Genomic DNA, 12,370 nt, shown 5'->3' on the forward strand with positions numbered 1-12,370 from the left:
AACATTAATTAAAATAAAAAATATAATACAATATTAGCTACTTACCAAAGTCCTAATTTTTCAAGGAATAAAGTTGAAGAAATAACCAGGGATGAAAAGGCTAGCGACTAATCTAAGATTTTACACTATTACTTCTCTGACTGTAAGGTTGGCAAACTTTAGTACTTCAAACAAGCCAATCGATCTCAAAAGACTACCTTTAAACCCAAAAGCCAAAATCAAGCTTTCACATGACCTGGAGAATTAATTAACCTCTTGCTATCCCCTTAAGCCATTGTATACATGGTATGCAAAGTATAAAAGAAACTGCAGTAATTCATTTCGACACAGAATCTCTCTAGTCGATTCCGTTCCATCGAGCAAATAAATATTAATCAACAGGTAGAAATGGTACAGTAACAACGCAGTGCCTTTACAGGAAAAAAAAGCGTATTTCACAAAGCCCGAGGGAGTTTGGGGTGGTATGGGATTTGGATATTTCCTCTGATCTCTTTGGTTTCCACATATTTGGTTTTAAAGTTTAAAAAATTAGTGATTTGTCCTTTTATTAACAATTTTATTTGTGGTATGTCTGAGAATAGCCAGGGACATTTCAAGAGTGGGAATATGTTGTTTTGCAAAGGAAGTAACTCCACGAACAAATACAAATGCCAGGAGTGCAAACTGGAACGAATCCCAGAAACAGTTACCGCAGTACGCATATCCCAACTGGCAACCTGCATTTATATTTCTATCAACGTCATAGGAACAGTCCTCAATCCAGAATGCAGAATGTCAAACTCTCCATGCGACTTGAGAAGAACCTTCAATAGACTTAACCAAAAGTCCCCTAGGATAGACTTCCTTCCAGACGGACTTCCAGAAGACAAAGGATCAATTTCATGATACTGACGCTGAGATTCCACTGAAGTTAGCCAAGCTTGCAAAGACAACCATTGAAAAATGCAAAATATTCAAGACTACTATTAAGCAGGCTATAGAAGGTCCCAACCAAAGTTCCTCTTTAACAATAAAAGTTGATGCCATCACGAAAGCCAAATCTAAGACCACCAAATAGGTGATATATAAAAGTTCCCATTTAGAGAATCAACCAATGGAAGCCACCAAACTGGAAAAAAGCTCGATATACCAATTATAGGTTGAAGAATTTGTCTTCTTTGACAAGAAGTTTATCCTTCGTTCAAGTAAATAATCCTATGACTCTAGTTCAAGTGCATACTTACAAAATCATACCCCAGAACAGGGAAAACAAAAAATTCAACTACAGGTTCAGTCAAATACCACTTGTAAATTCAACTACAGGTTCAGTCAAATACCACTTGTAGAGTCCCACTGGAGGCAGCTCAATTGGCGATTTCTGTGCTGTGTTATGAAGTATTATGTAAAATATGAGATTCAATGTTCAAATCCCACGTAGATCAAACCAAAAAAAATATAACTCCTACAGAAAAGAGAGAATTAAAAGAAAAGTCCGAAAGACTTCAATTTTTCGAGTCCTCAAGTGCTAAGTCCGAAAGACTTCAATTTTTCGAGTAGGAGAGTGCTAAGGGCCAAGTGAAAATTGGAAATTCTTTGGTCCCTAATTATTAGGTTCCATGAGATCAGAAGCACGAAATGAAGTGAGAAAAATAAAAAGGGAATAATAAATTGTCTTGCATGCATTAGTGCTGCTCCCTTCTCACTTACGATAAAAGAAGAGGAAGCCTAATATGTACATAATATTCCTCCACCCTAGACATTTCGTGCTAAAATAATTACACAGAAACTAAGCTAAAATAATGCTAAAATACTAAGCTACGAATTTGAATTTTATAACACGTCACAAATAGCTCAGTCCAGATTGGGTGGGCGCATTCATACCACTGCTTCAGAAGAGTGATAACAGTCCAATATTTAGTAAACAAAAATAGATTTCACCATAGACATTTCATCCACCCTAGACATTTCATACGAAAATAATTACACAGACACTAAGCTAAAATAATGCGAAAATACTAAGCTACGAATTTGAATTTTATAACACATAGCTCAGTCCAGATTGGGTGGGCGAATTCATACCACTGCTTCAGAAGTGTGATAATAGTCAAATATTTAGTCAAGAAAAATAAACTGTCTTGCATTAGTGCTGCTCCCTCTTCACTTACGATAAAAGAAGAGGAAGCCTAATATGTACATCATATTCCTCCACCCTAGACATTTCATGCTAAAATAATTACACAGACAAAATTTTCGATAAATTGAGCTTTCTGCCTAATTGTCAACAGGCAAACTACAACCTTTCCTATACCCCTCCATCTACATCCATCATTGTTTCAGTGGCTTCTGTTGAATGAAAGTCATGGTCAGAGGGACGAGAATCAGGTTCCGGTCCACTATTGGTAGATGGTTTGGATGATGTTACTCCAGTAAATGTAATAGGTATTGATGCTTGCAGCATTGGAAGTGACTGAGAAATACAAGGAAATATGCGCGGAATTTGTTCTGGCTTTGTTGCCACCGTATCTGTTTGTCCAGGTTCAATTGTCCTAGGTGGTCCCATCTGCTTCTGCAAAAACATAGATGTTGATGATGATGACGATCGAGCATTCAGAACAGGGAATGTAGCTGGACTCTGTGAAATTGAGGAGCTTTTGGGTGAAAATGCAGACAGCTGAAAAGGCAACAAATCTTTATCACCAGAATCAATCTTCAGAGGAGGTTCCATCTGGTTCTGGCTCTGTATGAAAACAGACGACGATGATGGAGCATTTGGAACAGACACTGGAACTGACAACATAGGAAGAGTCTGTGAAATAGAGGCGGATTTGGGTAGAATTACATCTGGCTGAGAAGGCACCAAATCTGTTTGTCCAGAAACAATACTCACCGGAGGCTTTATGTTTTGTACGAAGAAAGATGGTGATGCTGAAGCATTTTGATCAGGCACTGCAGGGGACAGTATAGGAACAGTCTGCACAACAGAGGTGGATTTGCACAGGATTGCATCTTGTCGTGGCATGGTATGGGTTTGGCCAGACCCAATTGTTGCAGGAGATCCCATCTGATTTTGAACATGAGTAGATGAGATTCCTAGAGTATTTGAGGCATCCATTGAAAATAGTGATCTCGTTACAGCCTGGAAAAGGGAGGTGGATTTGGATGGGATTGGATCTGACTGAGGGAGTACCATATCGATTTGGCCAGAGCCAAGCGTCAGAGGCAGTTCTGTCTGTTTTTCTAAATGGAGAGAAGACGTGCCTTGAGCATCTGCTACAGATAAGATATCATTTTGCGCAGAGCAACTTGCTGCTGGATGTTCCATCTCATTCTGCACATGGACAGTGGAGGTTGCAAGAGCATTATTTGAAGGAGGCATTGAAGATGGTAACATTGGTGAGGTCAGGGAAATGAAGGCTGATTTCAGTGTGTTTGCATCTGACATAGGGGCCACCATATCAATTTGGCAAGAGCCCGTCATCGGAAGACCTGTCTGGTTTTGTAAATGAACAGATGACACACCTGAAGCATTTTGTACAGGCACTGTATCTTTCTGGCCAGAGCAACCTGTTGCAGGAGATCCCATCTCATTATGTACATGGACTATTGAGGTTGCAAGAACATTATTTGAAGCAGGCATCACAGATGGTAACAGTGGTAAAGCCTGTGATATGTAGGTGGATTTCGATGGGTTTGCATCTAACTGAGGAGGGACCACATCATTTTGGGGAGAGCCAGTTACCAAAGAAGATCCTGCCTCCATTTGTACATTAACAGGTAATGTAGCTAGAGCTTTCGGTAAAGATACCGGAGATGGCAACCTTGAGACGACCTCAGAAATGGAGGTGGATTTGGATGGAACTCCATCTGGCTGGGGAGATACATCTGTTTTTCCTGAACTTACTGCTGCATAAGGATATCTCTTCTGATCTTGTACATGGATTGATGAGGTTTCTGGATCATTTGGTAGAGGCACTGGACATGGCGACTTTGAAACACCCTCAGAAATGGAGGCGGATTTAGATGGAACTCCATCTTGTTGGGGAGATACTGTTTCTGTTTTGACAGAACCCACTGTTGCATAAGGATGTTTCATCTGATTCTGTGCATGTACTGATGAAGTTTGTAGAGTATCTGGTAGAGGCACTGGAGATTGGAACCTTGAAACAGCCTCAGAAATGGTTGATTTTAATGGAACTCCATCTGGCTGGGAAGGTGCCATATCTATTTTTCCAGAACCCACTGTTGTATAAGGATATCTCATCTGATTTTGTACATGGACTGATGAGGTTCCTAGAGTATTTGAAACAGGTAATGGAAAAAGTAGAACTGGAACAGACTGGGACTGCGAAATGCAGGAAGATTTCGATGGGATTGCACCTGGCTGAGGGGACACCATATCTGTTTGAGTAGGAACTCCCACCTGATTTTGTACATGGAGAGATGTCATACGTAGAGCATCTGGTACAGGTACTGCAGAAGGAAACCTCGTCACAGCCTGTGAAGTAAAGGTAGTTGTGAATGGAACTGCAAGTGCCTGATGGGAAACCATATCTTTTTGGCCAAAATAAATCCTCTCAGAAGGTTCCATCTGATTTTGTACATCAACTGATGATGTTCCTGGAGCATTTGATGTAGGCTTTGGTGATGGCAACCGTGAAACAGCCTCAGAAATAGAGGTAGATTTGGATGGGCTTGAATGTGGTTGACAGCATTCCATATCTGTTGGGCCAGAGCCAATCTGTTTTTGCACTCCAAAAGATGATGTCTGTATAGCATGTGGAACTGGAGATGGCAACATTGGAACATGGCTCTGTTGCCTGACAGGCAAAGAGTTTGAAGTGTTTGGAGCTTCGGGAAAAGGAATGCTTTCATCTCTCTTTATTAGCTTCACATTTGGTGCAATGTCATTTGCCTCTGAAATGGGCACAGATAGCCCCGGTTCAAACACAATGCCCCGCAATATTGTGTCGGTGTCTCCAACTCTTACTGTGAGCATATAACCTGCATCAAATGACCCATCTACTACACCACAAATTGACTGACCAATGAAACAATTGTCCTCAGATAAGGAATCTGTTTTCTTGGCTTTGGGCTTCCTCTTGCCATCCAGTCGTGCTGGCATAACAGTCTTGCTTTCTGGCAAAGCAAAATGCTCAACCTTCTGTGGCAGAACTGTTGAATCAAGTCCACCCTCTTGCTTTTCTTCCTTCATCTTTGAGCAAGAGTGACTAGTACCTTTTTACTGCAAGAACCAAGCAAAGGAATCACAATACCAAAGAGCAATATGAGTCAACGACTCAACACCCACTAGTTCTCGTTATTACCTGAACGCAAACTATACAATATCATATCCAATCTTGAGAGACCAGAAAATCAATGAACTAGGTAAATCTCTATGCCAAAACAGGAATAATGTTGTACTGCTAACTATGGCAGAAAAGTCAAACTCAGTCATTCTGAGAAGAACAAGAAGTGATGTACCCAGCAAATTAGGCAGCAGAATTGGGACGGAAATAAATGTTAAAATGAAATTTTGGAACAATGAATCTTGAAGACTTGAGAATGTATCTTCCTATGTTGTGATAGCATTAAAAGACCAAGTACAAACTACAATTCAAAAAGATTCATAGTTTCAAACAATATAACCGTGCAGAGAAGCAGGAGAAACTTTAGTCCAGCTTCAAGACTCTTTAAGAATTTATCTTCCTATAATCTTGAAGACTAAGAATGTATCTCCATATGCCGTTATAGCATTAAAAGACTCGGTACAAAATAAAATCCAAAAAGATTCAACTTTCAAACGATATAATCATGCACATAAACAGGACAAACATTAGCCCAGCTTTAAAGACAAATCCATGAAGATTAAACATATGCTTCAATTACATTCTAGACATTACAAATGATTAGCGCAGATAGAATATATTATTACCCAAGTAGATCCTGATTACAAAAATCAATTTTGTAATACTTTATATTAATGAGCAAGAATTATAATAATTTATATTATAAGCAAGAAGTACAAAATAAAATTCAAAAAGATTCGTAGTTCCAAACAACATAACAAATCCCCAGAAACAGGAGAAACTTTAGTCCAGCTTTAAAAGCAAATCATTGAAGATTAGAGATATAATTCAAATACATTCCAGATATTACAAGTAACTCGCACAGATGAAGTATATTATTACAGAGGTGGAAGCCTATGTGTCTACTTAGTTTTTCATGATGTTTCTGACATTTAGGCCTCACTGGTTTATTTTGCTAGAAAAGATATCTTCTGTATAGAAATCTTCCGCAAAATCACATAACCAATATTTCGTCGACGCGTTTCGAACCAACCAGTGTGGTTCATCGTCAGGACAAGATGAAGAACTGATCTGGCGTAGCGAGAATAAATAGAGTGTGCAGAGATTCCAACAGCTAAATCCTAACGGCTAATTTTGACCAGGTCAAACCACTAAATTAGTTAGTTAATATTTCTCGAAGAAAGTAAAATAAGGTAAATTAAGGAAATTCAATTGTTAATTTAAGGAAAAGAATAATATTAATATTATCCCAAATATTAAGAAAAATTGATATTCTAATAATAATGGTCATATTATATAATAAATAATCTATAATCCCTTATTATTCCAATATAACCTACAAGTAAAGATAACCCATTACTAAAATTATTAGAATTTATTTATCCTAGGTAATTTATTGATAATTATCTAATGGTAAAATAGATCATGTTTTTTAGAATAAATCATAAATAATGTTTAAAATCCTTGGTCAATAATCAAAAACAATATATGATTATTAAATCATCTATATCTACTAATAATTAATATTTCTAGAAATTAGTTACAATAGGTAAACCCTAATCTAGGGTTATTAATATTAAAAATAATAATAATCCTAATATTAATATAAATATTAATAATAATAATATTAATATTATCCCAAATATTAAGAAAATTAATATTATAATAATAATGGTCATACTATATAATAATTAAGCTATAATCTATTATTACTCAAATATAACTTATAAGTAAGACAACCCATTATTAATATTATTCGAATTTTATTTTTACCCTAGGTAATTTATTCATAATTATCTAAGGTAAGATATATCATGCTTTTTAGAATAAAACATATATAGTGTTTAAATTAATTGGTCATTAAAATGATAAGTTATATAAAAATAATTATAAACAATTTATGTTTATTGATTCATCTATATCTACTAATAATTGATATTTCTAGAAATTAGTTCCATTATATAACTTCATAATCAAGGGTCATTAACACCAGGACTATTAATATCATCACTAATAACTAAATCAATATTAGAACTATAATTGTTAAAATTACAGAGGTTAACTAAGACTATAGGTAAGCAAATTAATACTAATAAGAAGAATGCCGAAATCTAGGGTTGATATATCAAAATCCATCCTTAAAACTTAATGGTCAAAATATAAAATATAACTATTTTAATTTTATATAATTAACTATGCCAATAATAAGAAACATAAAAAGTAAAATTAAAAATATATAAAGAGATAGGGGAAAAACTCATATGCCCAATAGTATGAAAGGTTAATATTACTAAGCCCGAAACTCAAACAAAGCAAAAAAAGGACCCAAACAACAAATAATAACAGGACAAACCAGCCAAAGGAGAGAAAAAAAGAGGGGGGAAAAAGGTTAGGAAGACAAGGCAGGGACCCAGCAACTGCTAATCTTCCAGCCATCATCCCTATTAAGATTGATCGGCCTTTTCTCAATCTCCAGGGCCTCTCTAAACTTGCGGTGGTGAAACTGCGCAATCCTGGCAATGACTTGAGCATCCTCTATACACACATGATGCATAGTCTTTCCCGCATGCTCAGCCAGGGCCGAGGACTTGGTCCTCCCATGTCTTAAGTCAGCCGAATGCTCGCTAATCCGCTGATTGATCGAGCGACCAGTCTCACCAATATAGGGGGTTCCACAGGAACAAGGAATGATATAGACGCCCTTCATGTCCTTAGGGTCGATCGGGTCTTTCACAGATCTGAGGGATCCACGGATAGTATTGAGAGGTCTAAAAGTAGTAGGAACATCATGCTTCTTCAGAATCCTCGCAATCCTGTCCGTGGTTCCCTGGATGTAAGGAAGGTTCACACCCAAGATATGATCATCGGGATTCCTTCGGATAGAAGGCTCCTTCTTGGCCCTGAGGAAGGCTTTATGACCGAGGCGTCTATTGTAACCATTCTTCTCAAAGACATCAAGGAGGTGAGGCTTCTCCTTCTCCAGGCTCTCCTCATCCGAAATCCTAACGGCACGGGTGGCAAGCGTGCTAAGCACTCCTAACTTCTGAGCGGGGAAATGATGAGAAGAAGCATGCAGTATGCGTCTTCTTTCTATAAACTTGATGAGAAAATGAACCATCCACCTTTTTAGAGATGAGAACATCCAAGAACGGAAGACAACCATTAACTTCTTTTTCCATCGTGAATTTAATGGCGGCGGATTGGTTATTGAGATGACAGAAGAAGCGATCCAGCTCGGCAGGACCATGGGACCAGACAACACCAGTGTCATCAACGAATCTTCTCCAAAGCTTAGGTAAGAGACGAGAGGAGGCCAAAGCCTTCGACTCAAAATCCTCCATGAAGAGATTAGCGACGACAGGGGACAAGGGGGATCCCATGGCAACTCCGCAAGTTTGCTCATAGAATTCTCCCTTGAAGCTAAAAAATGTAGAGGTAAGGCAAAGCTCAACTAACTTAGCCGTATCTGGGTCAGTTAGCTTATTAATAACCATCAAGGCCTCATTGATAGGAATGCAAGTATAAAGAGAGACTACGTCGAAACTGACCAAAATGTCCTCGGGCTCAAGATTAATTTTCTTAAGATCCTCAATAAAGGAAGCCGAGTCTTTCACAAAGGACTCAGTCTGCCCAACCAAGGGTCTCAACTTTGCAACGAGGAACTTGGCCAGGAGGTAAGTAGGACCACCGATGGTATTGACAATGGGTCTAAGGGGGACCCCATCCTTATGGATTTTAGGAAGACCATAAATCCTAGGAGTGATGGGGTTACCTTCAATAAGCTTCTGGGCCAGAGGAATCGTGGAAAATCTCTGTTTTTGTTGCCTTCATTATGCTAGCATGATAGGAAAATCTCTGTTTTTTACGTAAGCATATAGGCATCTACAGTCTAATACCCCGTTCTAAGTCTCTTATTGTACAAAGTTTGCTACATTGCCACCGGTCTGGTTTCCCAAGTTGCAGACCAGAGACTCACTGTTGCATTTCTGTTATGTAACTTGGTTGATTAATCAATAGAATTAGCTTACAAAAAATAGAGGTATATTATCACACAAGTCGATCCTAATTCGAAAAAACAATTTTATAATTATTAATATTATGATCAGGAATTATTGAGCCGAGAGGCTCATTCTACAGCCCAGTATGAGGGGATGTGTAAGTTTGTCCGTCCATCCGTGCCCCTTTAAAATTAAAATTAAAATTAAAAATTATATTCTAAATAGAAAAATAATTTCTGAATTCAGGCATCTGTGATCTATAATTAAAAAATGAATATGTTGTACAGTAATTAAAATAATTAGAAGTAAAAAAATGTGTGAATCAGATGTTTAATCTTATACTTTTCAAAAATATTTCAACAAAATAAACTATTTGAAGATCTATGGTAACTAATATTTGAAGATCTATGGTAACTAATTTATGTTGATATCAACTTCATATATATTTATATATAGAAAAACAACTAAGAAACAAATTAAGAACCAAAAAAAAAAAATATGGTTAAATTTTATATTTGGTCCTATATATACTCTATTTAGCATGCAAAAAATACAATTTAAACAATGAAAAATAACACATTCTATTTTGCACTCTAAAAAAGTTTGCATGTGAAGAAATTTTATCCCTCTAGGCTCATGTTAGATCCGTACTTAAGATGGATCTATGCTGGTGTAATAATAAGTTCATATTGTTAGTCCTAGTTACTCAGGTTATAACTTAACTATCCCAAATATTGTCCTATGTTGTGGTGCTAATAATTCATAACGAAATTTCTATTATTCCCATGTATTCATAAGAGATAGTTGGGAAGCAGTTTTTAAAAACCAAGAATAAGTCTCTCAGAAATTAAGTAGCCGGGATGCATGTGTGCAGGTATAGGTGTATCACTTTAGAAACCTAGGTGTAAGTGTGCATCCCCTATATGTGTATGTGTGCATGCATGTGTGTATAATATATATATAGCAGTCTTTGTTCATTTTCAAAGGATCTCTCAACAGAGAATTACTTTTTATGAACTTATCTTAGGTTAATCTTTTCTTGCATTTATTATTCATCATAAAGTAATTGCACAGAGAATCTCAACAGTAAAAACAAAATTCCAGTAGAATCATAAAGAGACAGCCACACAAAAACACAATATTCTACCCTAGGAAAACCCACATGGGGATAAACCCAGCAACCCTTCTTCTTAGAGAAATTATTAAGTTCAACAAAGATACATCAAGTCATGAAGTCAAACTGACTGGTAGCATAAACTTTGGTCGCACAGGTCAAACCACTTAAAGTTACAAGTAGCCCTTCAACATTGAGGTCAGTCTGATCAGATTTTCGTCTTCTAGCGAGAGATTTGTTCAGCTCATACTTTCGGCCTTCTGCCCAGGAATTGACCTTCTTCAGAGTTCAGTTTTCTCTTCAGATAAAAGGATTTGTTCTGCCTCAGAGCTCACATGAACAGAAGAAATGTCTTCAACAGAGGATCAACGAACTGACCTCTTCACTTGCCTTTGAAAAGACCTCTTCGTTTGCCTCAAAAATACTTCTTTCCTTGCCTCACAAAAGCCGAGTTGCTTGCCTTGGGGGAGGCCAAAATGATGTATGAATGAATGAATGATATTTTAATATCCACGAGACTTAAAAAAGTCTATGGGGCCAAAGTAATTCCCACAGAGTTTTGAACCAGTGACCTTCACATCACAGAGTGACTTATAGTACACCCCATCACTGTTTATTCTATGTCACGTATATACATAATTCTTGTGAGGCCAAATGAGCGTGACCAAAGAGGCAGGCCGACCTGAACTTATGGAGGGCCAACTTTACAATTGGAGCCCAAAAATTTTGTTTTAACAAATTCAAAAAATTCCTTTTTGGAGCCAACATGAAGAACATGATTGGCATTTATCATTACATACATTTCAAGGGCTAAAATTAGTTATGAAGACCATCCATAGCTACAAACGTCAACACTCCCTCTTAGCTAGGGAGGCATTCATAATGACTATCTAGATATTCTCATGTTGACAAATTTCTCTAAGAAAAAGGCTTATAACAATTCATCATCAGCATCAACATCAACATCATCTAATTATCCAGGTCAACACTCTTGACCTATAACAATCATAGCATCCACTCAGTACCATTATCCAGGTTAGCACACCTAACCTATGGTACATCATCAATATCCACTAAGTACCATCATCTAGGTTAGCACACATAACCTATGGTACATCATCAATATACACTAGGTACCATCATCTAGGCTAGCACACCTAGCCTATGGTACATCATCAATATCAACTAGTCACCGTGATTCGGTCAACGCCTCAACCTCATGGTATACGGACTTAGAATAGGTTTTCCATTACGGCGGTCAAACCTTAAGCAACATCCATGTTCCAACTTCACAGGTTTGGCAAACCCTAGAGGACATCCATATCCTCACTCCACAAGGTTTGCCATCACCACGATCAAACCCTAAAGGACATCTATGTCCCAATTCCAAAGGCCCCATTCCAACTCCAAGCCATATTCCACACGCCTCACTCTAGGCCATGATGCTATATGGGCTCACTCAACGAGTAACCCAGCCCGATGTTGAAAGGCATCCACTCTTATAAAGTGACCAGGCGAAAACATTGAAAGACACCCACTCTTTCTAGTAATTGCGCCTTGAGGACCATTCTTCCTAATCTGAGTCAACACACTTGACCTATGAAGAATGATTGTCCTCTGTCACATCACCATCACTCCCTCTCACTAAGAGAGGCATCAACAAGTCCCGACTTGTCTCTGAAGCACACAAACTTCAAGCAGGAAAGAGGCTTCGTTAGGATATCAGCTATTTGCTCATCAATACGAATATACCGTAGCCTCATTGTTCCCTTCTGCACTATGTCGTGAATGTAGCGGTACTTGATCTCGATGTGCTTTGACCTGTCATCATGATCACCACCGGTACATGATCAAGATAATCCTACAAGTAGCCTCAGAAGCCATACTACTTCTCAACTTTCCAAATCAATTGCAATATACTCTGCTTCCATCTCATCCAATAAAAATCATAACAGAGTCCAAACTGAAATGAT

General features: G+C 37.7%; 1 protein-coding gene across 1 annotated transcript in view; it reads right to left on the bottom strand.

Moving 5' to 3' along the window:
* Positions 1-2,034: 2,034 nt before the first annotated feature.
* The window catches only part of LOC149184465 (uncharacterized), a 97,214-nt gene continuing 86,878 nt past the window's right edge, over positions 2,035-12,370 (bottom strand). The window contains exon 2 of the mRNA XM_089417508.1: positions 2,035-5,221. Coding sequence (XP_089273634.1) covers positions 2,282-5,191 — 2,910 coding nt within the window. The 5' untranslated portion in view covers positions 5,192-5,221 and the 3' untranslated portion in view covers positions 2,035-2,281. The remainder of the gene's footprint in view (positions 5,222-12,370) is intronic.

The sequence above is a fragment of the Pinus tabuliformis genome, chromosome 3_2 (genome assembly GCF_031772625.1).
Source record: "Pinus tabuliformis cultivar Carrire ecotype Pingquan chromosome 3_2, CPIR1, whole genome shotgun sequence".
NCBI lineage: Eukaryota > Viridiplantae > Streptophyta > Pinopsida > Pinales > Pinaceae > Pinus > Pinus tabuliformis.